At 37.9% G+C, this 25588-nt stretch overlaps 3 protein-coding genes and 1 pseudogene across 12 annotated transcripts; 3 read left to right on the plus strand and 1 right to left on the minus strand.

The window, feature by feature from the left end:
* Window positions 1-1232: 1232 nt before the first annotated feature.
* On the plus strand, window positions 1233-4886 carry LOC139776831 (probable ATP-dependent RNA helicase DHX37). Of its 2 annotated transcripts, none has more exons than XM_071713803.1 (5): window positions 1233-1653; window positions 1730-1931; window positions 3700-3911; window positions 3991-4088; window positions 4749-4886. In XM_071713803.1, exons 3-5 carry the CDS (start codon window positions 3709-3711, stop codon window positions 4811-4813), a joined length of 366 nt encoding a protein of 121 aa, XP_071569904.1. In that variant the 5' UTR covers window positions 1233-1653; window positions 1730-1931; window positions 3700-3708; the 3' UTR covers window positions 4814-4886. The 2 variants fall into 2 exon arrangements, with proteins under 2 accessions (XP_071569904.1, XP_071569903.1); XM_071713802.1 differs by having other exon boundaries at window positions 1234-1653; window positions 4734-4886.
* Window positions 4095-8443, minus strand: LOC139776833 (probable ATP-dependent RNA helicase DHX37). Of its 7 annotated transcripts, none has more exons than XM_071713809.1 (6): window positions 7973-8443; window positions 7802-7922; window positions 7528-7730; window positions 7256-7464; window positions 7079-7176; window positions 4095-6550 (listed from the first exon to the last, which is right to left on the minus strand). In XM_071713809.1, exons 4-6 carry the CDS (start codon window positions 7453-7455, stop codon window positions 6474-6476), a joined length of 375 nt encoding a protein of 124 aa, XP_071569910.1. In that variant the 5' UTR covers window positions 7456-7464; window positions 7528-7730; window positions 7802-7922; window positions 7973-8443; the 3' UTR covers window positions 4095-6473. The 7 variants fall into 7 exon arrangements, with proteins under 7 accessions (XP_071569910.1, XP_071569911.1, XP_071569909.1 ...); XM_071713810.1 differs by having other exon boundaries at window positions 7812-7922; window positions 7973-8442; XM_071713808.1 differs by having other exon boundaries at window positions 7807-7922; window positions 7973-8436.
* A 3266-nt stretch (window positions 8444-11709) lies between these two features.
* Window positions 11710-14510, plus strand: LOC139776830 (GTPase-activating protein and VPS9 domain-containing protein 1-like). 3 transcript variants are annotated; one of them, XM_071713801.1, is made up of 5 exons: window positions 11748-11961; window positions 12067-12601; window positions 13079-13290; window positions 13371-13756; window positions 13826-14510. In XM_071713801.1, the coding sequence occupies exons 2-4, from the start codon at window positions 12594-12596 to the stop codon at window positions 13592-13594; spliced, it is 444 nt and encodes a 147-aa protein (XP_071569902.1). In that variant the 5' UTR covers window positions 11748-11961; window positions 12067-12593; the 3' UTR covers window positions 13595-13756; window positions 13826-14510. The 3 variants fall into 3 exon arrangements, 2 of the variants coding, with proteins under 2 accessions (XP_071569902.1, XP_071569901.1); XR_011719201.1 differs by lacking the exons at window positions 11748-11961; window positions 12067-12601 and adding an exon at window positions 11710-11724; XM_071713800.1 differs by having other exon boundaries at window positions 11748-12601.
* A 2538-nt stretch (window positions 14511-17048) lies between these two features.
* LOC139776834 (uncharacterized) lies at window positions 17049-25347 on the plus strand (annotated as a pseudogene).
* Window positions 25348-25588: the final 241 nt, after the last annotated feature.

Raw genomic sequence — 25588 nt, forward strand, 5'->3', positions numbered from 1 at the left:
AGGAGAAACTTGAATCGAGACGTCGAGAGTTTGGTTTAAGTGATCATTCGCGTAATCCGAAGCTGCAGAGCAAGATAATTGTTGTAAACAAAGAGATAATCTAACCTCAAATTAGATCCCCGCCAAGAATACTTAACCGCCAATATTCAAAGATTCACTGATTGTGAGTGTGAGATTCACTGCCAGTACTGAAAATCTATAGTTTATGTTACACTTTCCCATAGATATAGGAACACAAATTCAATCTTTTTCTTGATCCTAATACTGGGTTAGATTTATAGACTTCTATACAAGGTGTCTCAAAACTCGCGGATACGGAGTACAGGACGCGATTTTTTATGCCAAAAGAAACAACTTTTTCCTTTAGCAAAAGTGCGTCTGACAAGTAAAGGCTATTCTACAATTGCGTAAACGTAGGGTTGTAGGAGTAGGAGTAGTAGTAGTCGTGAATCTTGTACAACGAATCAATCTACAATAGAGTAAAGCCCGTATCAGACTACGGATTGGGATTGAGATTGGATTGAAATTTAATCAATCAGAACGGAGAAAACTGATCTCAAGTTTAGTAAACTTTGCTCTGATTGGTCAAATTTCAATCCAATCTCAATCCCAATCCGTAGTCTGATACGGGCATAAAGCTGGCCACACACACTTTTTCGTAACAGTAACAGTAGGATTTCGACCTATCGCGTTGCTCCGTACGCCGTACGCGTTGCTTACGGCCGTACGTTCCCAAATCGAGCAACGCGATTGGTCGAAACTCTACTGTTACTGTTACGAAAAAGTGTGTGTCCGGGGCTTAAAGGGCCATCTACAATGAGTCGCAGTCGTAAGAGTCGTAAGAAATTGACCAATCACAGTCTATTATTCTCCTTGCGGTCGAAGAATAATGGACTGTGATTGGTCAATTTCTTACGACTCTTACGACTGCGACTCATTGTAGATGGCCCTTAAGGCCCGGTCTACAATGGGTGTTGTAAGTCGTAAGTCGTAAGAATTGACCAATCACAGTCCATTATTCTCCTTGCGGTCGAAGAATAATGAACTGTGATTGGCCAATTCTTACGACTTACGACTTAAAACATCCATTGTAGATCGGGTCTAATGCTGGGTCTACAATGCGACTCACGACTTTGCGACTCGCATTGTAGACCCAGCATTACAACTACTTACGACCACGTTTACGCAATTGTAGAATAGCCATAACAAATAGCACTGACAAGATCGAGATAACCCTAAGAGCACAGTTGACGGAAAGTCGACGGCAAGTCGACTTTTATAAGTCGACTTCTAGTCGACTTCTAAAAATGGCGGAAAGTCGACTAAAAGTCGACTTCTAAATAGTCGACTTCTAAAAATGGCGGAAAGTCGACTAAAAGTCGACTTCTAAATAGTCGACTTATAAAAAGACGGAAAACAGTCAAGCGGCGCGTCATGCATCATCAATATGGCGGCGAATCTCGAGGAGGCTGGAGGACCAGATGAGTGGACCAGAGTTTACGCGAGTGCGAGGAATACGTGCCGCGAGACAGGACACGATAAGACGCCAGATAGTTCTTGCAGGTATGGCGGATCAAGTCGCGAGAAAGGTTTTGCCCGACGAGGTAAAAGAGGATCAGGATAAGGCCAAGTGGAAACATGCTTACAGGTTAGGTATGGTGTGTTATTAATTATCATCGATAATTAAGACCTATTGAATGCGACCTCTCCATTCTGTATCATCTTTCAGAACACCAGAAATGAAGGAACCTGTGTTCATGCATTCTTCGTGCGTTCTACGGAAAATCAGTCCGGAATAGGTGGTTTATAAAGAGGTGTACGAAACGAATAAGATGTACATGCGAGGTGTCACGGTGATAGAACCCGAATGATTGCCGAAATTCGCCCATGCTATGCCATCTTAGTGAACCATTGGTTGATCCACCGCCAAGGTATTTTTATCACAATTGTTGCTTTATAATGTTTTTCCTACTTATTTATAAAGATATTTATAGATAGGTAATTCTTCAGTTTAGCTACCTCAGCACAGAAATCGATGCAATTAGGCTTAATCAACGCGTTTTTGCACGAAACGAACGAATCTGGCAGAAAAAAGTGTCGCTCTGCCACGCGAAGCGAGATATTAACAGTTAAAGTTGACAGGAATCAGGTTATGATTCCCGTCATACCGACGAGATGTAGCGACTGGTAGCGACATAAACATGCCCCGCGGGGGCATATGCGCATGCTCAGTGGCCGCACGCGCATGCAAAACTGCGCCAATTTTAAATATGATGACTGGTCAATCATGCGGAATAATCAAGCGTCTTAATTCAAGCAGTTAGGTATCACGCTGAGAGTTTGTTTAGTTTTATTATGCGGGGGAAGGGGTTCCGCCGCAGGCTACTTCTATGTAAAAATCACAACTTCTATAAAGCAGGGCATATACACACGTGTGTATGCCCTGCTTTAACGGAAATCACAACTTCTATAAAGCAGGACATACACACGTGTGTGTGTGTGTGTGTGCCCAGTACATGCGTGGGCGGGGAAATTTTGCTCTCCTGCACCCCCCTCCCCATGCATGTACTTTATAATTTCGCTTTACAACTTAGCATGTACTTTAAGTTGTAAAGCGAGTTCCACGCTGCCTACCGGCGGGGTGGGTGCGGGGGAGGGGGGGGCCGAAGGCCCGCCCCTCGCACCCCCCCGTTGTGTGTGTGTGTGTGTGTCCACGCGAAACGAGGTGCCACATGGGTTCATGACGCGCTTTACAACTTAAAGTACATGCTAAGTTGTAAAGCGAAATTATAAAGTACATGCATGGAAAGGGGGGTGCAGGGGAGCAAAATCCCTTCGCCCACGCATGTACTTAAACGAGCTTGTAAAGCGCGTCATGAACCCATGTGGCACCTCGTTTCGCGTGGACACACACACACACACACACACAACGGGGGGGTGCGAGGGGCGGGCCTTCGGCCCCCCCCTCCCCCGCACCCACCCCGCCGGTAGGCAGCGTGGAACTCGCTTTACAACTTAAAGTACATGCTAAGTTGTAAAGCGAAATTATAAAGTACATGCATGAGGAGGGGGGTGCAGGGGAGCAAAATCCCCCCGCCCACGCATGTACTTAAACGAGCTTGTAAAGCGCGTCATGAACCCATGTGGCACCTCGTTTCGCGTGGACACACACACACACACAGACGTGTGTATGCCCTGCTTTATAGAAGTTGTGATTTTCGTTGAAGCAGGGCACACACACGTGTGTATATGCCCTGCTTTATAGAAGTTGTGATTTTTACATAGAAGTAGCCTGCAGCGGAACCCCTTCCCCCGCATAATAAAACTAAACAAACTCCCAGCGTGATACCTAACTACTTGAATCAAGACGCTTGGTTATTCCGCACGATTGACCAGTCAATAGTCATCATATTTAAAATTGGCGCACTTTTGCATGCGCGTGCGGCCACTGAGCATGCGCGTGCGGCCACTGAGCATGCGTATGTGGCCGCAGGGCATGTTCAGTGTTGCTACATCTCGTCGGTATGATGGGAATCATAACCTGATTCCTGTCAACTTTAACTGTTAATATCTCGCTTCGCGTGGCAGAGCGACACTTTTTTCTGCCAGATTCGGTTGTTTTGAGCAAAAACGCGTCGAATAAGCCTAATTGCATCGATTTCTGTGCTGAGGTAGCTAAACTGAAGAATTACCTTATAGATATAATCAATGAACCGGGAAGATCATTTGCCGCGTGTCTGGTACATTCGGAAAGGCCGAATGGGCACTACCATCGATGGATATAGAGCATCCGTGGACGGTGTCAAGTGGTTAGCGTATTTCTTCTTGGAGGGTCAAGTGTGCCCTAAGCTGAAACGATTTGTCCCGTCGCTGCTGACGACACCTGGGAGCATCACCAAGTCATGGGCCAGGTAAATCGTTATTCTATCTCCTTTTGATTTCACGTTGATTCATCGAATAGATTACATCAATTCAATACGATTTTTTCAGGTTGATACCACGCACTCAAGCAATAGTACAAACGCTGCAGTCGCAGGGAGTCGTGTCCAAACACAAACTGCTAGAAATCTGGGGTTCGGATAAAAAATGTGAGATTTTAATTTATAAAATAATATTTAGATATTATCATAGACTTCTATACAATACTAGACCGCTGACAGACATCTCGCCCGTGATGCTTGCCGCCATGTTGATTTTAGTCAAGATATGCTATATTACTATTCTATACAAGTGGTTTTATACAAGATTTCTATACAATAGTCTGGCATATACAGAATGTCCAAAAGAAAGGGTTTAATACTACAGGAGTAGTGGTTCGATTTCGGCATCCAAGTACGCTACACGTCGAAGGCATGACTTACAAACTTATTGATAACATGTACCAATATTTAACACAAAAACATTCGCCTGCTTCGTTATGTACTGTAATAACGAATGCAGATAAACGCACATCATGAGCAACTGAACACCCGATAGTGACTTATTGTTAATTCAATATGGCCGCACCCTTCACTAACACTTGCACCTTGCACTCGCATCAGCTTTTCGGCAGTGCGTCCATAGATGTTAGTGGTCTAGTATAAAAGTCTGTGGATATTATATATTTATAATAATATATATATATATATAATATTATTATATATTTACAACATTATGATAATAATATGATATATATTTATATAGCTAATTTTGCATATTGTTTCGCGATTAACGCTGGAATGTTTTAATTTTAGTTCTGTTATTGTCAGCTTACCAGAAGTGGCTGCCGGAATCCGCGCACGCAGAAGTGGCACAGATATGGCCGCCTTTGTAATTAAGAATAAAACATTAGGATTGTAATTATACAGTTTTTTAGATAATTAAATTATTTTATATATGAAAAAAAATCGAAATGCATCAGTTTTAGCCCTCCAGCAAGGGGTCGATTGTGTATCTTGAAATAATGAGGTAAAAATTACAAAAGTGAGAAAATTCATTAGCGTATCTACGATTTTATTTATCAAAATCTAATAAAATCTGTTAACTTTTGTTATTTTTACCTCGTTTCAAGATACACAATCGACCTCCAGACGTACGCGGCGGTTTATTTTATCGACTTTAAAAGTTGGCGGGAAGTCGACTTTTCGTCATGACGGGAAGTCGACTTTTCATCATGACGGGAAGTCGACTTTAAGTCGGTGGTTTTTGCGACATTCGCCGACTTCAAGTCGACTTAAAGTCGACTTTCGTCCTTAAAAATGTCGACTTTTCTGCCAAGTCAGTTTCGGTAGAAGTCGACTTAGGCTGCGTTCGGGGAGCACGCTATTAGCGCTATTGCATCATTCTATCTTTATCGCTCATCAAGTGTAGAACAAGGATAGAATAAGCAAATAGCGCTAATAGCGCGCTCCCCGAACGCAGCCTTAAAGTCGACTTTTTGCTCTTAGGGAACTGTCAGGGTGCCATTACATGGAGCGCGGAAACGCGGAAACGCGGAAGCGCGGAAGACAAAATTTACTAGATTTCCGTCGATCCGTTCCGTCTGTTTTGAATGCCTTATATTACATGGAGCACATTTTGAGCGGAAAAGCGGAACGGAGAATTATAAAATATTAATTTTTAACGGTATTTATTGATTAAAATGCTTGTATTCAATAGATAAGCTGAAAAGATAAGCATATTAATAAAAATTGCAATGAATTAAGTAAACACAATTTTAAGAAATGAATACAAATGTCTATTTGTCACTATACTGTTCCGCTTTTCCGCGCAAATTGTGCTCCATGTAATATAAGGAGAAACAAACTCGCGGAACGGACGCGTCAAATGTTCGTTCTTTTTCTCTGTACTGTTGCACGCAGATACCTCAGATAGGTTATGTATTTTTATAATATATTCTATCCCGCTTAGAATATTGTGGATATTTCTCCGTGAAATTGGAAAAGTGATTTAATTGTTATAAACTATTCGGTAGAACAAGCGCTAATGCATAACCCTAAGAGCAAAAAGTCGACTTTAAGTCGACTTGAAGTCGACTTCTACCGAAACTGACTTGGCAGAGAAGTCGACTTTTTTAAGGACGAAAGTCGACTTGAAGTCGACTTGAAGTCGGCGAATGTCGCAAAAACCACCGACTTAAAGTCGACTTCCCGTCATGATGAAAAGTCGACTTCCCGTCATGACGAAAAGTCGACTTCCCGCCAACTTTTAAAGTCGATAAAATAAGCCGCCGCGTACGTCTGGAGGTCGGTTGTGTACCTTGAAACGAGGTGAAAATGACAAAAGTTAACAGATTTTATTAGATTTTGATAAATAAAATCGTAGATACGCTAATGAATTTTTTCACTTTTGTAATTTTTACCTCATTATTTCAAGATACACAATCGATCCCTTGCTGGAGAGCTAAAACTGATGCATTTCGATTTTTTTCATATATAAAATAATTTAATTATCTAAAAAACTGTATAATTACAATCCTAATGTTTTATTCTTAATTACAAAGGCGGCCATATCTGTGCCACTTCTGCGTGCGCGGATTCCGGCAGCCACTTCTGGTAAGCTGACAACAGAACTAAAATTATAAATATATAATATCCACAGACTTTTATACTAGACCACTAACATCTATGGACGCACTGCCGAAAAGCTGATGCGAGTGCGAGGTGCAAGTGTTAGTGAAGGGTGCGGCCATATTGAATTAACAATAAGTCACTATCGGATGTTCAGTTGCTCATGATGTGCGTTTATCTGCATTCGTTATTACAGTACATAACGAAGCAGGCGAATGTTTTTGTGTTAAATATTGGTACATGTTATCAATAAGTTTGTAAGTCATGCCTTCGACGTGTAGCGTACTTGGATGCCGAAATCGAACCACTACTCCTGTAGTATTAAACCCTTTCTTTTGGACATTCTGTATATGCCAGACTATTGTATAGAAATCTTGTATAATACCACTTGTATAGAATAGTAGTATAGCATATCTTGACTAAAATCAACATGGCGGCAAGCATCACGGCCGAGATGTCTGTCAGCGGTCTAGTATTGTATAGAAGTCTATGATAATATCTAAATATTATTTTATAAATTAAAATCTCACATTTTTTATCCGAACCCCAGATTTCTAGCAGTTTGTGTTTGGACACGACTCCCTGCGACTGCAGCGTTTGTACTATTGCTTGAGTGCGTGGTATCAACCTGAAAAAATCGTATTGAATTGATGTAATCTATTCGATAAATCAACGTGAAATCAAAAGGAGATAGAATAACGATTTACCTGGCCCATGACTTGGTGATGCTCCCAGGTGTTGTCAGCAGCGACGGGACAAATCGTTTCAGCTTAGGGCACACTTGACCCTCCAAGAAATACGCTAACCACTTGACACCGTCCACGGATGCTCTATATCCATCGATGGTAGTGCCCATTCGGCCTTTCCGAATGTACCAGACACGCGGCAAATGATCTTTCCGGTTCATTGATTATATCTATAAATATCTTTATAAATAAGTAGGAAAAACATTATAAAGCAACAATTGTGATAAAAATACCTTGGCGGTGGATCAACCAATGGTTCACTAAGATGCATAGCATGGGAGCGAATTTCGGCAATCATTCGGGTTCTATCGCCGTGACACCCCGCATGTACATCTTATTCGTTTCGTACACCTCTTTATAAACTACCTATTCCGGACTGATTTTCCGTAGAACACACAAAGAATGCATGAACACAAGTTCCTCCATTTCTGGTGTTCTGAAAGATGGTTCAGAATGGAGAGGTCGCATTCAATAGGTCTTAATTATCGATGATAATTAATAACACACCATACCTAACCTGTAAGCATGTTTCCACTTGGCCTTATCCTGATCCTCTTTTAGATCCGCCATACCTGCAAGAACTATCTGGCGCAGCAATTTCGCTTCCATGTCGGTTGGTAACGGCATTCTGTAACAATTTTTGTTGTAGATAACCATCTCAAACATATTGCAACGTACATACAGTCAAATTCCAGTATTCTGATCTAATCGAGGAAGTCAACGGGAAGACAATGATGACGAGGACTGTGAATGACGACGACGACGACGTTTCGTGGCGGTGGTTGATAGCGCGGCGCTTTACGACGTCTTATCGTGTCCTGTCTCGCGGCACGTATTCCTCGCACTCGCGTAAGCTCTGCTCCTCCAGCCTCCTCGAGATTCGCCGCCATATTGATGATGCAAGACGCGCCGCTTGACTGTTTTCCGTCTTTTTATAAGTCGACTATTTAGAAGTCGACTTTTAGTCGACTTTCCGCCATTTTTATAAGTCGACTATTTAGAAGTCGACTTTTAGTCGACTTTCCGCCATTTTTAGAAGTCGACTAGAAGTCGACTTATAAAAGTCGACTTGCCGTCGACTTTCCGTCAACTGTGCTCTTAGGGAAGTGCTCTATAGCCGTGACTCCTAGTGCAGGCTAGTTGTGGCACGTGCGAAAGACTCCAAATATATATAAATATATATATATATATATATATATTCTATCGATTACAAATCTCGGAAGAAAAAGTTATTTTGTACTTCGTGTATTTTATTAATTATTTTAAAAGTATATCATGGATCCAAATATCATGTTAATGATTATTATGAAGTTTCTCATACAAGCAAGAGATGAACCGATGAGACATGCAGAAATAACAATGAAAAAAGTGACTTCAATGTATTATTTGTACTTGCGTTACAAGAAATTGGAAGACAAAAAGAATCGAAGAATATGGGTACGACCTATTTTTACCGAAGAAAGAAGACTTGCACAAGGTGACAGCAACAATTTACTTGTAGAGATGAGATTGACAGATCCCGAAAAATACTTCAACTATCTCAGAATGTTATCAACAATCTTCAATGAGTTACTCAAGCTTGTATAAAATATTGTATATGTATTTAATATCTTGTATTTAATATCTCAAGCTTGAGATATTAACTGTTAAAGTTATATACTTGATGTTTATTGTTTAGCACTTCTTGGCACACACACACACAAAACACGCATGATTTCCGCTGTTCCGCTCAAATGCGATTGAAAGAAGCGACGGAAACGCGGAATCTAGTTACTTTCTTTCCGCGTTTCCGCGCTCCATGTAATGGCACCCTTAAAGACCGTCGGTCCTTAAGCCCCTTGCACAATGCCAGGCAACAGGCAATAGGAACAGAAAATAACAAAAAAATCGTTAATTACAACCTACAAAATTCGAATGCTATGATTGGTTGGCAACAGGCAATAGGCACAGAATTTCCAACGTGACGGAAACTGTGTCTATTGCCTGTGTCACTGTTTATTCTGCATTTATACATGATTTCTAATTTCTATTCCCTGTTCCTATTGCCCACGGTCTTATAGGTCTGGAAACTCCTGTGTTTTTAAGTGGTGGGGGGTGTCACCGTTAGGCTGAGTTTCCACTGAGCGCGTCACGCGTCGCGTCGTCTGTCGTTAACCAATCTGAACATCGCGTCACAAATAATGTAATAAAATAAGATGTTTTGATTGGTTGCGATGAATGACGCGACGCGTGACGCGCTCAGTGGAAACTCAGCCTTAAGGTGCCATTTCACGTTGACGCTCGACGCTCATTTTCAGCGAGCAAAAATCTTCAAATATAATATATTTTATTTATGTATATATATAAATTTACTTATATAATATAAATAAGTAAAAAATATTATTTCTAGGGTCATGTGGTTTCGCTTTGACGCTAGCGTCAAGAAATAAAGCTGAATTTATTCAACATCCAGCTTTGACGCTGAATCGTCGTTGATCGTCTCAGTACAATCAAAAATAGGCTTCAAAATACGTAAAATATTAATTATTTTCAAGTAATATCTTTAAGTAATAATATTTTACGAATATATATATAAATAAAAAATATTATTTCTGAAGATTTTTGCTCACTGAAGATGAACGTCGAGCCGATCAAGCGTCAACGTGAAAAGGCACCTTAATGCTGCGTTCCCACTATACGCGTCGCGCGTCGCGTCACGACGCCGCGTCATGAGTTATCCAATCAAAACGTTTCATTTTATGGCAAGATCTCGCGTCGGAAATGACGTCATAAAATGAAACGTTTTGATTGGATAACTCATGACGCGGCGTCGTGACGCGACGCGCGAAGCGTATAGTAGAAACGCAGCATTAGTGAGGCACGTAGACCCCATTCGTATGTATTTGACCGGAAATGAATGTCCGGTAAAAGAATCTACATATGAAATCGTTTGTATTTCGTATGAAGACTTTTGAAGTGCAATTGAAAAGGTTTGTGAGTCATTTAGTTAATTGTAATTAATTAATCATTTTTTCACCATGCACTTAGCCGGAATAGATAAATTAAACAAAGTTTTTGTATCGAATCGTTTGTATTTCGTATGAAGAGTTATGAAGTGTGATTAAAAAGGTTTGTGAGTCATCCAGATAATTTTAATTAATTATTTATAAACCATGTACCTAACCGAAATATAGATTTTTAGTTATTCATGTTAAAAGAAGAAGGCGCTAGTGTTTCCGAAGGTCCGTCTGCAGTCAGAATTAATATAAACGTTTTACAAATTATTTTATACTGAAATAAATAAATAGCTATAAGCGATAGTTGCTAATTAAGTTTGTCACTCATATATTTCCATTTTGCAGAGGACCTCCGTAACGAGATCAAAGATGTACCAGCTGTGCAGGGTGAAGAGGTTATTTCAAACGCCCTGCCACAGCCCAAGAGCGACTCAAATGTCATTACCGCTGAGAAGTAGGGGAGACCGGGGCTAAACCGCCAACGGGGTTGAACCTCCAAATCAAATATCTCGGAACCTGTATATTGTGCAAACTCGCTATTAACATTGTAAACGCTGCTTATGGTACCCATGTGACCAACGGAGTTTCGGCAGGTTACCTGCCGTGTTATGATTTTTACGAGGGCAAACGTGTTTTCGGAAGGTGAAAGTGAAATTTTCTGCGCGTGGAAATATTGTAATATCTGCAATAATATTTGCTCTCCAAATCTCGAGGTACGTGATTATAAAGAGTAATGCATGCTGAACACGAATCCAGTGTAGTTTTTTCATTATCGTTGATGTCTAATATTTCGTGGGCGATCAAACCTGAAACTTATGTTTGGGGCTTATCCGCCAGTAAGCACCCGGGGCTGGTCCGCCAGTCTCGTCACTGTGGCGTACCGGGCGCACGACTTCAGCTCACGGCGATTTCAGGTTAGGTTTCCCTCGAGCGTGATTCTGTCTTCCCTTGCACGTGCGTCAGTTTGTGTAGGAGGGAAATGGTACGCACGTATCGTCGCAAAACGGGTGTTTTGGCCGACCGAAAAGATGGCGGACCGTTGTTTTCGAGATCGCTCACGCTCACGGCACGTCGGCGAGGTACGGCGAGGCACGGCACGGCTCTGAGATCCCGCGATTTCCGCGCGAGAGTTGACATGCCGCGCGCGCGGTAGATCGTCCCGACTCCCGGCCGCGGTAAATCGTCGTTGTTGGTCGTTGTGTCAGTGACAGTCGCGCGTGCAACCGCATCGTCCAGCGTTCGCCGCATCGTTTCGGCGTCATTGTCGCCGCCGTTGTAGTGGTGGTGGTGTCGGTGGTGGTCATCGTCGTCGTGGTGGTCGTGGCCGTCGTCGTCGTGGTGGTCGTGGCCGTCGTCGTCGTGGTGGTCATGGCCGTCGTCGTCGTCGTCGTCGGCGGCGCGTCGAGGAATCGGCGCGAGGACGCCGTCGAGTCGGTAAAATGGTCGCGCTCTACCGCGAGCTTTTCTAACCCCCCTGTCGCTATTTATCGCTCCCCCGCGAGAAACGCGGCTTGGTTAGGTTGCTCGAGGATCCGCGCTGATCCTATGGCACCGGAACGCCGTCACGCGTATTCCCCGTGGTAGCCCGCGTTGACAATGTGACGTGCCGTTGGGGAGTTTACGATTTGGTTAACCTCTGTATTCACGTGCCTAAATTGTTTTATGGAATAGGTAAAACAATTATTTTTTAATAATGTTTTGCATAAAAATTTTAAATAAATTTTTATATTTTTCTCTTAAAAAACAATTATTAAAATGTATCCTATCATTTTTCAGGATTAGATGTACGTATATGTATTGAAAATGCAGTGTGGCGGATTAGCCCCGGGGGGGTGGCGGTTCAACCCCGGCATTTTTGAGATTTCAATTTTTCCACCGTTGTCGTTTTTGCTCTATACCGGTTAAACAAAGCAACATATATAAAAATTTCCTATATAAATTTTGTAGCTAAAGGTTCACTCTTTACAGTGGTATACCACATTTAACTAAAATTATTTATTTTCTTGTTAAAAATCGGCACCGAAAAAAAACTGGCGGTTTAGCCCCGGTCTCCCCTACTTCTTGCCATTTGAGTTAACATGTCAGAGCAAGTCACCGCGGATTGTGGTGACAGCACTGGACTGCCTGCAGAAGTTAATCGCATATGGCCATCTCACTGGCAATGTGCCTGATTCAACGGAGCCTAACAAGCTGCTGATTGTGCGCATTGTCGAGAATTTGCGGTTGCTTCACCGGTCCACAGACCGATGAGGGTGTGCAGCTGCAGATTATTAAAGCTCTGCTGACTGTAATGACAAGCCAGCATGTGGAGGTACACGAGGGTACGGTACTGTTAACAATTCGTACTGTTTACAACGTTTACTTGGCGTTGCGCAACCTGGTGAATCAAACAACAGCCCGTGCGACTCTCACGCAGATGATCAACATGATCTTCGCGCGAATGGAGACTCAGGCGGAGGAAGAGACATCGTTTTTATAACTACAATTAGCAGAAGCTATGAACCTGCAGGATAGGGCATTAATATCTCATCTTCATGAAACTTTACGTTTCGTGCGTCTATTTAATGACGATGGATGTAGAAAGCTTTTTAAATCACTTCGAGAGGATTATCAAAAGCGATCTCCTTATATCGCATATTTAATCAGATGTCGTCAGGGATTGCTGTCAACATTAGCTCACTTAGATAGATACTGTTTATATATAAATATCATCTTTGTATGTAATGTATAAGTAAATGTAAGATGTTTAAATGTAAGATGTTAACTGTTTAATAATAATATTTTCCAGATTATGCGTGCGAGTTAAGTGCGATCGGGATGCTATCAATAATCATCTTGTATCCGTTTGTGTGAGGGTATTTTTGGGAAAAAAGGAGGCTTTCCTCCTGCATTTCTGCGAAGAGTTTAAAAAGCTTACGCTAGCTGACGAGAAACAGGATCTCGTGGATAATTTTCTAGGGAAGGTCCACGCGGAAATGGACAACGATCCGATCTGGCAATGTACATGAATATAATTATTTATCTCGCAATTGATCTTAGCGGAGTGATCAGAGACGTCTGAACTTACTTCTTACTTTCAGCGGCGAGCGCCAACCAGTTAGATTTGGCGAGAGTCGTGGTGGAAAGAACCGTCATGGCACGGGTATACCACAATGCGCTCTATCCAAATGGAGATGGAGATGTATATAGGGACCAGCTTCTTCACGATCACATCAAAAAGTTGGCGAAGGTCGTAACTCCAAATCACAAGGACCTACGCATTCCAAAGGTTTATCATTACGAATGCCCCTGGCCATGGGCGTAGGCTGAATTGGCTGTGATATCGGCGTATAAGACTCCTAGGGATAAGTTGCAGTGTGTATTTCGTTGCGCGACTACTATCATGAATCTCCTCTCCATGGCGTCGGAAAGAGGCATACCTGCTGCCGACGATCTGACTCCCGTGCTGGTCTATGTCATAATCAAGGTATGCGATTGAAAAGAGAATATGTGATTTTAGAAAGAAGAGTGATTGTTAACGTGTGCTTAATTTCAGACTAATCCGCCGTCGTTGTTATCGACTGTTCATATGTAGACAGCTTTTACGGGAATCGATTTGAGGGAGAGGAACAATATTGGTGGACGCAGTTCTGCGCCGCGATCGAGTTTATTAAGACAATGGATTAACAGTTTCTCAGAAGTATCACGATAAATAAGATTAGATTCGATGCTGGTGATAATGTAGAAATGTATCATAATCATAATTTGACGATTTCATAAAGAAGAAGACCAATATCTTGTGTAAAGCTAGCTGAACAGTTTTATGCTTCCAGTATCTTGATTAAAATTCTTAAATAGTTTAACTGTTGGTTCTTTCGCACGTTATTATGTAACTATTACTACGTTTACGCGAGCTTTACTTCTGTAGTAACTTACGATAATTCCTTCGCGTAAACAGGATTTTTCTTCGCGTAAACGGGATTTTGTAGTAACTTACGATAATTTACTTCGCGTAAACGAGTGATTTATCGTAAGTTACTACAGAAGTAACGCTCGCGTAAACGTAGTAATTAGCAAAGACTGAATCAGATTATACGTAAAGTATGGCTTTATCTTTATTTGTAACTCTATTGTACAATTTCACAGGACATCGAAAAAAAAAGAAACGTTTAGATATTGTATAATTTATGTGTAAACAATACAGAACTTATAGAGAATTGATAACCATTTAGCAGGATAAACTGTGTTGGCGTACTCTTTCTACATGCGCACCTTCCCCAAGAGTCGAGACTCGAACCAGATCCGTGAAAAATATCGCCACTTTCGTAGAGCTTTTGTACAGTTTTACTCTAGGATTATGTATCAGGAATATCGCGAGAGAAAGAAAGACTTCGGAGATTTTTATCTGAATCGATCAACATAAAGAGAGAGCATAGTAAAGAAGCTAGCTTTCGAGAATTTGAACGCATAATACTTGTTAATACTATGAGCGAATTAGTTACGTCACTCTTACTACGTTTAGGGCCAGTTTCACCAACGTCGATTAACTGTAACCTTCGATTAAACTCACTCTTCATCTCTTTCTAACTGCCCCCTTAGAAAGAGACGAAGAGTGAGTTTAATCGAAGGTTACAGTTAATCGGAGATGGTGAAACCGGCCCTTACGCGAGCGTTACTTCTGTAGTAATTTACGATAAATCACTCGTTTACGCGAAGTAAATTATCGTAAGTTACTACAAAATTCCCGTTTACGCGAAGAAAAATCCTGTTTACGCGAAGGAATTATCGTAAGTTACTACAGAAGTAAAGCTCGCGTAAACGTAGTATCTGTCAAGCTTTAATATTAAATTACTAATAATATACTACGTTTACGCGAGCGTTACTTCTGTAGTAACTTACGATAATTTCTTCGCGTAAACGGGATTTTGTAGTAACTTACGATAATTTACTCCGCGTAAACGAGTGAATTATCGTAAGTTACTACAGAAGTAACGCTCGCGTAAACGTAGTAATATATCGATATCAGTAGTTTAATAATAATACATTTAAAAGCGCTCAATTTAAAAGCAGGGCAAGAAAGTGTATCAATTTTGTGATCAAATGCTTATTACGATTCCTTGAAATAATTAATGATTAATATTGCGATATTAATATGGCTAATCGTACTGAGGATATTACCTAATTCAACATAAAATAAGAACATGGTCACATGTACATATTACGCGCGCTTTTACATGAGAATAACGGAAAATTTCATTTAAAAAATGGGACATTAAATGTCTATCTGACAGGGAAAATGTATATGAGTGACAAACTTAATTAGCAACTATCGCTTATAGCTATTTATTTATTTCAGTATAAAATAATTTGTAAAACGTTTATATTAGTTGCTTTCCATTTACATCAAAACTCAGATAAATCTCACTTCTGTCTTTCTTCAACATTCATGTTAAAGAAAGACAGAAGTGAGATTTATCTGAGTTTTGATGTAAAAGGAAAGCAACTTATAATTCTGACTGCAGACGGACCTTCGGGAACACTAGCGCCTTCTTCTTTTAACATAAATAACTAAAAATCTATATTTCGGCTAGGTACATGGTTTATAAATAATTAATTAAAATTATCTGGATGACTCACAAACCTTTTTAATCACACTTCATAACTCTTCATACGAAATACAAACGATTCGATACAAAACCTTTGTTTAATTTATCTATTCCGGCTAAGTGTATGGTGAAAAAATGATTAATTAATTACAATTAACTGAATGACTCACAAACCTTTTCAATTGCACTTCAAAAGTCTTCATACGAAATACAAACGATTTCATATGTAGATTCTTTTACCGGACATTCATTTCCGGTCAAATACATACGAATGTAGACCCCAGTATTGCAGCCAGGGGGTGGAAACTCCCATTAAAAAAGTAAGAATAGTGTTTCAACGCCATCTGGGCTAATAGACCGGTTTCTTGACACTATAAAATGTAAACTCGCGGGGCGTCGGTAATGTGTTCTGAAGGTAAAGAGAGTATCAATAGAGGTGAATAGATGAGATTATTTGCATATTCGTATTGGAATAGTTAGAAATATTTATAATGTGATCTAATGTGAGAAAGGGTAAAAGTGGTGAAAAGTAGTGAACGCAGTAGTGAACGTAAAAGTAGAAAAACCGAGATTTTGAGCACTAGCAGCAACTGGCAGTGAACGTATAGCCTCTACCACATATGTGGTTATTTCTAATTTTCGTTACTTTTAATTTAATTTACATTTAAATTACTAATAACATTAAATACTGTTAACATTTGTTACAAGTAATTTTCACACTAAGGCTGCAATCCACTTGACGTTCTAAAATTCTAAATGCTTCGACGTATTCCTCTTCTCCTTCCTTTCAATGAAGAAAGAAGGAGAAGAAGAACGCTTCAAAGCATTTGTAGCGTCAAGTGGACCGCAGCCTAAATGCAGTACTTGTTAGTCCATAAGACCATCTCTTACTTTTTCAATTCTTTGACAAGTTGATACAACTACTGCGTTCACTACTTTAACCCTTTCTCACATTAGATCAGATTATAAATATTTCTGAATATTCCAATACGAATATGCAAATATATATAACCTCATCTATTCATCTCTATTGATACTAGAGGTTATACGTTCACTGCCAGTTGCTGCTAGTGCTCAAAATCTCGGTTTTTCTACTTTCACGTTCACTACTGCGTTCACTACTTTTCACCACTTTTACCCTTTCTCACATTAGATCACATTATAAATATTTCTAACTATTTCAATACGAATATGCAAATAATCTCATCTATTCACCTCTATTGATACTCTCTTTACCTTCAGAACACATTACCGACGCCCCGCGAGTTTACATATTATAGTGTCAAGAAACCGGTCTATTAGCCCAGATGGCGTTGAAACACTATTCTTACTTTTTTAATGGGGAGTTTCCATCCCCTGATTGCAGCGAACCTATCGGACGGACGGGAAACTGAGCCGACCGTGACCATGTTCAAATGGTGGTAATCGTGTGTGCGTCAAAAATCAAAATCAGTGAAAATTGTTAACATAAATTGTAAATAATAAAAAATTATTAACAATTGTTTAAATTGTTAACATAAATTGTAAATACAATGCCAAAAGCGTGCATTGTGCCGAATTGCTGGAAGAAATTTAAGGACAATACAGAAAAATGTTCCGTTTTTAAAGTGCCTCAAAACGAAGAATTGCGTAAAAAATGGGAATCTGCAATTCCTGGCATTGCAGTATTGAAATCGTCGCAACACGTGTGTGAGCGTCATTTTGAGCCAACGTGCATCGTGCGAAAATTAGAGAAGCGTAGTCCAGATGGAAAAATTCTCATTGATGTAAGTGTGAATTATATAAACAGTTTTGTCGATTGCATTTTCGCATTTGCATAAGGTAAAAAACTGTGCAACATCGTTCCCAGTAAAAAATTTTTCATATAAAATTATGTATAATATAGAATTATATAGAATTATATAAAATTATATATCAATATGTATATATAATATATTTCTATATATTTCTATATAATCCTATATAATTCTATATAATTCTATATAATTCTATAGAATTTCTATATAAATTTTCATATAAAATTATGTATTAATTATATAGAATTACATACAACTAGATTTTCGTTTGTACTCGTTTATATCACCGCCAGTTTTGTTTGTACCCTTAAGGGGGTGATTGTACCAAATTTTCAAAATTGGAATAAGAGCTATCTTCGCCATTTTTAGAAATATTTTAAATCCATAAGCGGGTGCTGTTTCGGAATCGAGTACAAACGATTCCGAAACAGCACTCGCTTGCGGATTTAAAATATCTCTAAAAATGACAAAGTTACCCTTTACGAATTTTCGATATCCCGTATTTTCACCCCCTTGTATCTCCGGAATCGTGCCTATGCTCATCTTAAAATTTTACTGGGATTAATGTTTCATCTAATAGTACTATTTGGCATAAAAAAAAGTTTGAAATTCAAGGTTCCCAAAAAATGGGCGAAAAAACAGCCATCAACAAAAATATTGCCATCACTCTTTTGGCACCGGTTTCAAGAAAATCGATTCATTAATAAAAAAATTAAACTTATCCTCTAAAAATTAAAAAAATTTTAGCATTGGTTTCAAGAAAATCGGTCAATTAATACTCATTATTTCTCGAAATTTGAATAATTTTCAAACCGTTTTCCAAAAAATCAGTAAAAAAAATTATCTATAAAAATTATCCATAAAAAAATTATCCATAAAAAATTCAGCTTGATATCTCAAAATTTGCGGAAATTGGAGCAATCACGTACATTTTTTTTTTAACAGAAACCCCTTTACTATTAGCAATTTTTCTAATTCAATTACATTTTTTATTTCTTTCTACCCCTATCTATATACATATATAAATACCTGACGTCTGTATGTCTGTCCGTCCGACCGCGAACTACTTGTTATTTCCCGAGGAATTGGAAAAATTTCGTAACCGGTTTCAAAAAAGATTGGTAACGAAAAATTATAAACTTTATCCCGGGAAATTATAAACAATCCCCGGGAAATTCTACCTCTACTTTATATACAATTCTTTGAGATTCGGTCAATTTTATTTCCTGAAAAATTGGAAAAATTTCGTAACCGGCTTCCAAAAAATCGGTAACAAAAAATGGTTATAAATATTCCACGCTAGATTAAATTACACCATCCCCGAATCACTCAACGGGTGGGCGCTTTTATTCGCGGCGACGAAAAGTATTTGCTACTTCTTTTTCCCTCTCCCCGCACTCCCCGGAAAATTCTACCCTTACTTTATATACAATTCTTTAAAATTCGGTCAATTAATTCCCGAAAAATTGGAAAAATTTCTGATACCGGCTTCCAAAAAAATCAGTAACGAAATATTATACACTTTATAGCGCTCCCCGGAAAATTCTACCACCGTTTCATATGTAATTCTTTGAGATTCGGTCAATTATTTTCCGAAAAATTAGAAAAACCAATTTCCAGAAAATCGGTAACAAAAAACTATACACATCATGGCACTCCCAGGGAAATTCTACCCCTATTTCATATACTTTTGGTAAAAATTCGGTTCACTAACGAATGAGTAGTTCACGGACAGACGGACAGACAGACAGACAGACAAACACTCGGGTTTTATATTATAGTATGATTATATAAAATTATATATCAAAGGTATTATATATCAATGTACAAACCCACTCGGCATGTAATATTTCAGAAACATTTCTGCAAAATTCCATTTGAAATATTACATCTTTCATTAATATTTCAGAAATATTTCACGACTGTTTCTACATCATTTCGACAATGTTTCAATGTCCGAAATTATTTCAAATGCGACCATGCTGAAAGATTTCGGCAAGATTTGATAATATTATGAAATATTTCTCAAATATATCTACGAAATATTGCAGAAACACTTCAGAGATATTTCAAATACATTTTACACTGAGAAAAATGTTTCGTATTAGCAAACAAAATTTTCTTACTGACGCAAAAACTATTTGTTGATATGTGAAAAATAAAATATTTTATTACCGGAACAAAAAAAATATATTAAGCCGTATGTGCGTATAGCCGTCGCGCGTTTGTCCGAAAAAATCCGCTCTCTCAGCCAGTCACCCATCCAAGTAGTATACCGGCGCCTTGTCGCTTGACATCGATGATCGAACAGGGTAGTGGTGATCCTCTGACTCTGACGCTTCTTTCTTTCTTATACTTGCTTATTTTAGTGAGCATAAAGCTATCGCATAACAATATTAACAATACAGATATACGAATAAATCTTTTGCCAGTCAGCGTCGAATATTATTTTATATTAAATATTATTAAATATTTTATATTTTATATTAAAAATGCCATATGACAAAATTTGGAATATCAGAAAATTCTTAATAAAAGAGAAAAAATGCAATAATTATATAATAATAAATTTAATTTTTGATAAGTTCTAAAGTCTGTCAGCAACTTTTCGGAAATATTACAAATGCAATGTTGTATGTGAAACATTCAAAAATATAACGCGTGCAATGCAAACGTAATAATAGTTTTATCATGTATCAGAAATGTTTCTAAACCATTACATCTGCAATATTTCTCCCGCAATATTGTAGAAAATTCACTGCCTGCAATTCAATTTTTTATTACCGACGCAATCTTTCAGAAATTTATCACAAATATTTTAAATGCAATGTTGCGTTTGATATGTTACAGAAATATTATTCGTGCAAAGTAAACGTAATAATACTTTTATAATGCTTTAGAAATGTTTCTGAAATATTGCATCTGCTACATTTTTTTTGCAATATTACAGAAACTTACCAATATTGTAAACAACTTTCTGAAAGATTTCAGACATATTGTTAATGCAATATTACAAAAAACATGGTGCAGGTACATTTTTGAAATATTTTAGATGTATAGTTACAAATGAAATGTTAATGAAATATTTCTGCATTATTTCCGAATATTTCAATATTTCAGCAACATAACATGCCGAGTGGAAGGTATATAATATGTATATATATATGTATATATACATATATACATATATATATATATATATATATATATATATATATATATACATATATATATATATACCTATATACATATATATATATATATACCTATATACATATATATATATACACGAGACAATTTTTTTGACAGATTCTTTACAAGCGTCCCCGTTTGCTGGAATCTGTGGTTCCATCGATTTTTGACTGTGAATATCCATCGCATGAACCAAGAACAGCATCCTTTAAAGCCATCGATAATGAAGAAGAGACTGTAATATCAGTAGATGAAGCAGAAAATATCAGCAGCAATGATCAATTTTTGACATTTTCTGTGACAAAGAATTCACAAATACATTTTCAAATCGGCGACGATGTTTGTACAGTGACTGTGCCGAATTCATGGAGTATCATTGAATCATCAACAGAACAAAAGCTTCTGATGTTATCTCAGATTGTCTCGAATGCTGCAAATAACGGTGATATTGCTGTAATTTGTAAAGGTATCATGATTGATGATAAGAGAAGAATTAAGTACGCGGTCCATGGAAAGCTTATAAAGTATGACGTACCACAACTTCCACAAGAACTGACTGACCCTCGAATTTTGCCGAACATCTTTAGCGAATTTCATGATCTGCATGTTTGTGATGAATTGGGAGATGCCAACATAAATCTTGTACAGAGTTTTGTATATAAAGATAATATGAACATGAACCGATCAACGAAATGCATGTTAATTGGAAATACAAAAATTTGCAATTTTTGTGCGCGACTCAGGAAGACGTTACAGCAAAAAAATTCTCGTTACACAAAACGTGATAAATTCAAACGATTTGCTGTTTTGTCAAATCCTGTTGATCAGATGAAGTTTAACGCTATGCGGCTGAAGATTAATCGTGAGAGACGAGCAAAATATCGTCGAACGAGACGGGTGAAAATACTCTCAGCGTATTTAAGACAGAAACAAGACGAATTAACTGCGATAGAAGATAATTTGCTCGAAGAACGGTGTGCAATGTTAAACATACCAGAAGTGCAAAAAAATGCATTGCGGCAAATAGTCGCAGCAGCAAAACAAAAAGATTTGAGAGGACGACGATACACCAAAGACTGGATAATGACGTGCATGCTGATGAACATACGATCTCCAGCTTATTATGAATTTATAAGAAAAAATCAAATACTTCCTCTACCATGTACAAGGACTGTTCGAAATTACTTCTCTCTGATTGATTCGAAATGTGGTTTCGACAACAAATTCTTCGAGTTGTTGAAACTGAAATTCCAATCGAAGGATCCAATGCAGCGCCATGGTTTGTTAGTTTGCGACGAAATAAGTTTACGGAAATCACTCGCCGTTTCATCAAAGGATCTCACATACACCGGCTTGACAGATTTTGGAAATGATGGACCGAGGGCTACGGACATAGATGATCAGGCAACACACGGCCTCGTGTTACTTTTTCAACCTCTTGCTGACAAATTTACTCAGCCAATTGCAGTTTTCGCCTCCAAAAATCCCGTTAAGGGTGATGAGCTAGCAAAATTGATGGTGAAGGCAATATCTCTCTTGGAACAATCCGGTGCTCTCATTCATGGAATTATAACCGACGGTGCACGAATTAACACCAAGATGGGCACAATACTTGGCATCGACAGGACGATAGACAATTGTAAATCATGGTTTACACATCCATTGGACAATGAGAGACGAGTGTTCGTTTTTTCAGACGTACCGCATCTGATCAAGAATGTTCGAAATCGTCTTTACAATAAACAGAAACTACGGGTATTATATATCACAACAAGTCTTAATTTTTTTTTACATACAAATGTAGGACACAAGGACCTAAAACTATTTGACAATACTTAAGTTTATGCATAACGATTGCCTGATATCAAGACATGTATAATTCTGTTTGTAGATTAACAGCAACGAGGGTTACGTCCAATGGCAATATATATTTCAAAAAGCTGTTCGACACCGACACAAAACTACCCGGGAATGCAAGAGTGTGCCCAAAAATCTCCAGACGACATATCGATCTGGATAATACTAGCAAAATGCGTGTCCGACTAGCAACTCAGATAAATGTCAAAATTTCTATCGATCCATTTACAAATTACTTTAAATAAAACTGTTTTTTGCTTTGTATAGATATTCAGTAATTCAGTTGCCGATGGGATGAAATTCTATCTTGAGCAGAAATACGATGGTTTTAGTGGATGCAAAGAAACCATAAAATTTTGCAAGCGCTTAAACGATCTCTTCGATGCTCTCAACCGCAAAATGCCCAATCAAGGACACCGGACACCAAAGATTTCAAGGTATGAAATTTGTTTCTTGCAGCAACTTAATATATTTATATTTTTAATATATTTAATATATTTAATATATTTAATATATTTAATATATTTAATATATTTAATATATTTAATATATTTAATATATTTAATATATTTAATATATTTAATATATTTAATATATTTAATATATTTAATATATTTAATATATTTAATATATAATATATTAAAAAGTATGAGGCCCTAGTAGACGTCTTCACGACGTCCCTAGAAAAATCCAAACTACTGTGCAAAGAAGAAAAAAACGTTTGAACCCCAGTACGCGTTTTCACAACGTCCCTGAAAATCTAAAGTATCTAAAAAAAAACATCGATCCCAGTACACGTCTTCACAACGTCTCTGGGATTCTAAAGTAAAAAAAAAGAAAAAGAAAAAAAATCGATCCTAGTACACGTCTTCATGACGTTGTAGGGAAAGTAAACTATCCTAATAACGGTCCTAGGAAACTGAAGTATCTGAAAAAAATAATTTTGTCCTGCAGACACTAATGGATGGATTTTACAGATTATACAAACATCTCTAGAGTGGTTGGACAATTGGGAGCGGGCAAAGATAAAGGGGGACGTGACGAACGACGAGTTTCTCACGCCAGAAACTGCAAACGGACTACGGTTGTCTCTCCATTCCACGATGGGTCTTTGTCGGTACCTGATCGAAAAGCACAATTTCCAGTATGTACTGTCCGGAAAAATCAATCAGGATAACTTAGAGGTAATATCGCATGGTTGTGACCATATGCTTTTTAAACTGATACTTGCGCTCTCGTCCCCTCTTATTGTTTCTCATGCAATTATTTTTCGTTACAGAAATTTTTCGGCACTATTCGTCAAGCGGCAGGCAGCAACGACCATCCTTCCTGTTCAACGTTTTTACAACTATACAAACTGTTATCCGTCTATAGCGTAATCAAGCCTCCAATTTATGGCAATTGTACAGTTACTGATAGGAAGCCTCCCGAAATTTTAGTATCGGTCGACGATCTAATGAAAATTTACGGTCGGACCGAGTCAAAAATTTCTGAAATAGCGAAAAAACTGCAACTGAAGTTAGATGAATTAGTCGAGTACGAAGACTGGGAGATTGATGAGCTCCAAGACCATGATTATTCCCTACCTCGAGTCCTTGATTGCATAATTTATTATGTCACAGGTTTGGGTGCTCTATATTCATACTCGTCAGATATTTGACCCTTTACTTGTCGATGAGATCAGTAGCTAGTTGTACCTCTTTAATGCGATAATACAGAAGCGCGATTTTATTTCACTCATACATAATCAATTCATAATTTCATGAATTATCATATTCAATAGGAGGTATTAACACGGTTTTCAAAGTTAGTTGCTTTATGCTGTAAACGATATACTAACAATAATATTCTTTCTAGCTGTTTATGTGTCCTACGGCTTGTTATTTTTCGTATTTTATCGAGTATAGTTGCACATATCTACACAATAAACTACAATACCACTGAACGCTGATATATGCCTCGTACACACTTGCATATACTTACAGACACTCACGCAATAATATATAGTTGCTTATAGCACTCGTAGGCACGCTCAGACTTCATGCTGGCTACGTGAGGGTGCGAAGCCACAATAACCTGCTAGTATTATAGCATGTTATATAATTATTATATGTTATTATTAACATGCATGTTAATGTGCTATCAAAAAAGGTAAAAAAAAGTGCCAAGTACACGCAATGTATTTTGTAAATTCAAAATTTAACCTAAGTGGTAGCTTTATATCTTTTTCACAAAATTATATTATCTAACTTAACTCAAGTGACATGTATTTCAAAAAAAAAGATGTAAAATCTTTAATTTCTTCTTCACAAAATTATATTACCTAACTTAACTCAAGTGACATGTATCTAACCTAAGTGGTAGCTTTATATCTTTTTCACAAAATTATATTACCTAACTTAACTCAAGTGACATGTATTAAAAAAAAAGATGTAAAATCTTTATTTTCTTCTTCACAAAATTATATTACCTAACTTAACTCAAGTGACATGTATTTCAAAAAAAGATGTGAAATCTTTAAATTAAATTGCGCCAATTGTAAAGAGAATATGTATATTGCTTTGAAAGATAATTGTTATGCAACTACTTTAAAGAAATAAAACCCAAATGGTATCTTCGTATTCCTATTCAAGGGTCTTCCTATTCTAAACCCAAGTGATAATAGCTTCTTAATTCTCTTTAACAAATTTTTAATATTACAAAGAATCATTTTAATTACAAAGAATTAAAGAAGTAACAGTACAAAATAAAAATATTTAATTAAAACAAAATAAATAAATTTTTCTTGTAAAAAAACTTGGCGCTGTTAGACTTTGAAATTTAAACATTAAAATTTAAACATTAGTACTAATTTTTGATTGAATAAAA

Source organism: Temnothorax nylanderi, unplaced genomic scaffold (assembly GCF_030848795.1).
Source record: "Temnothorax nylanderi isolate EJ_2023f unplaced genomic scaffold, tnyl_v1.0 TNYL_tig0130_pilon, whole genome shotgun sequence".
Classification (NCBI taxonomy): Eukaryota; Metazoa; Arthropoda; class Insecta; order Hymenoptera; family Formicidae; genus Temnothorax; species Temnothorax nylanderi.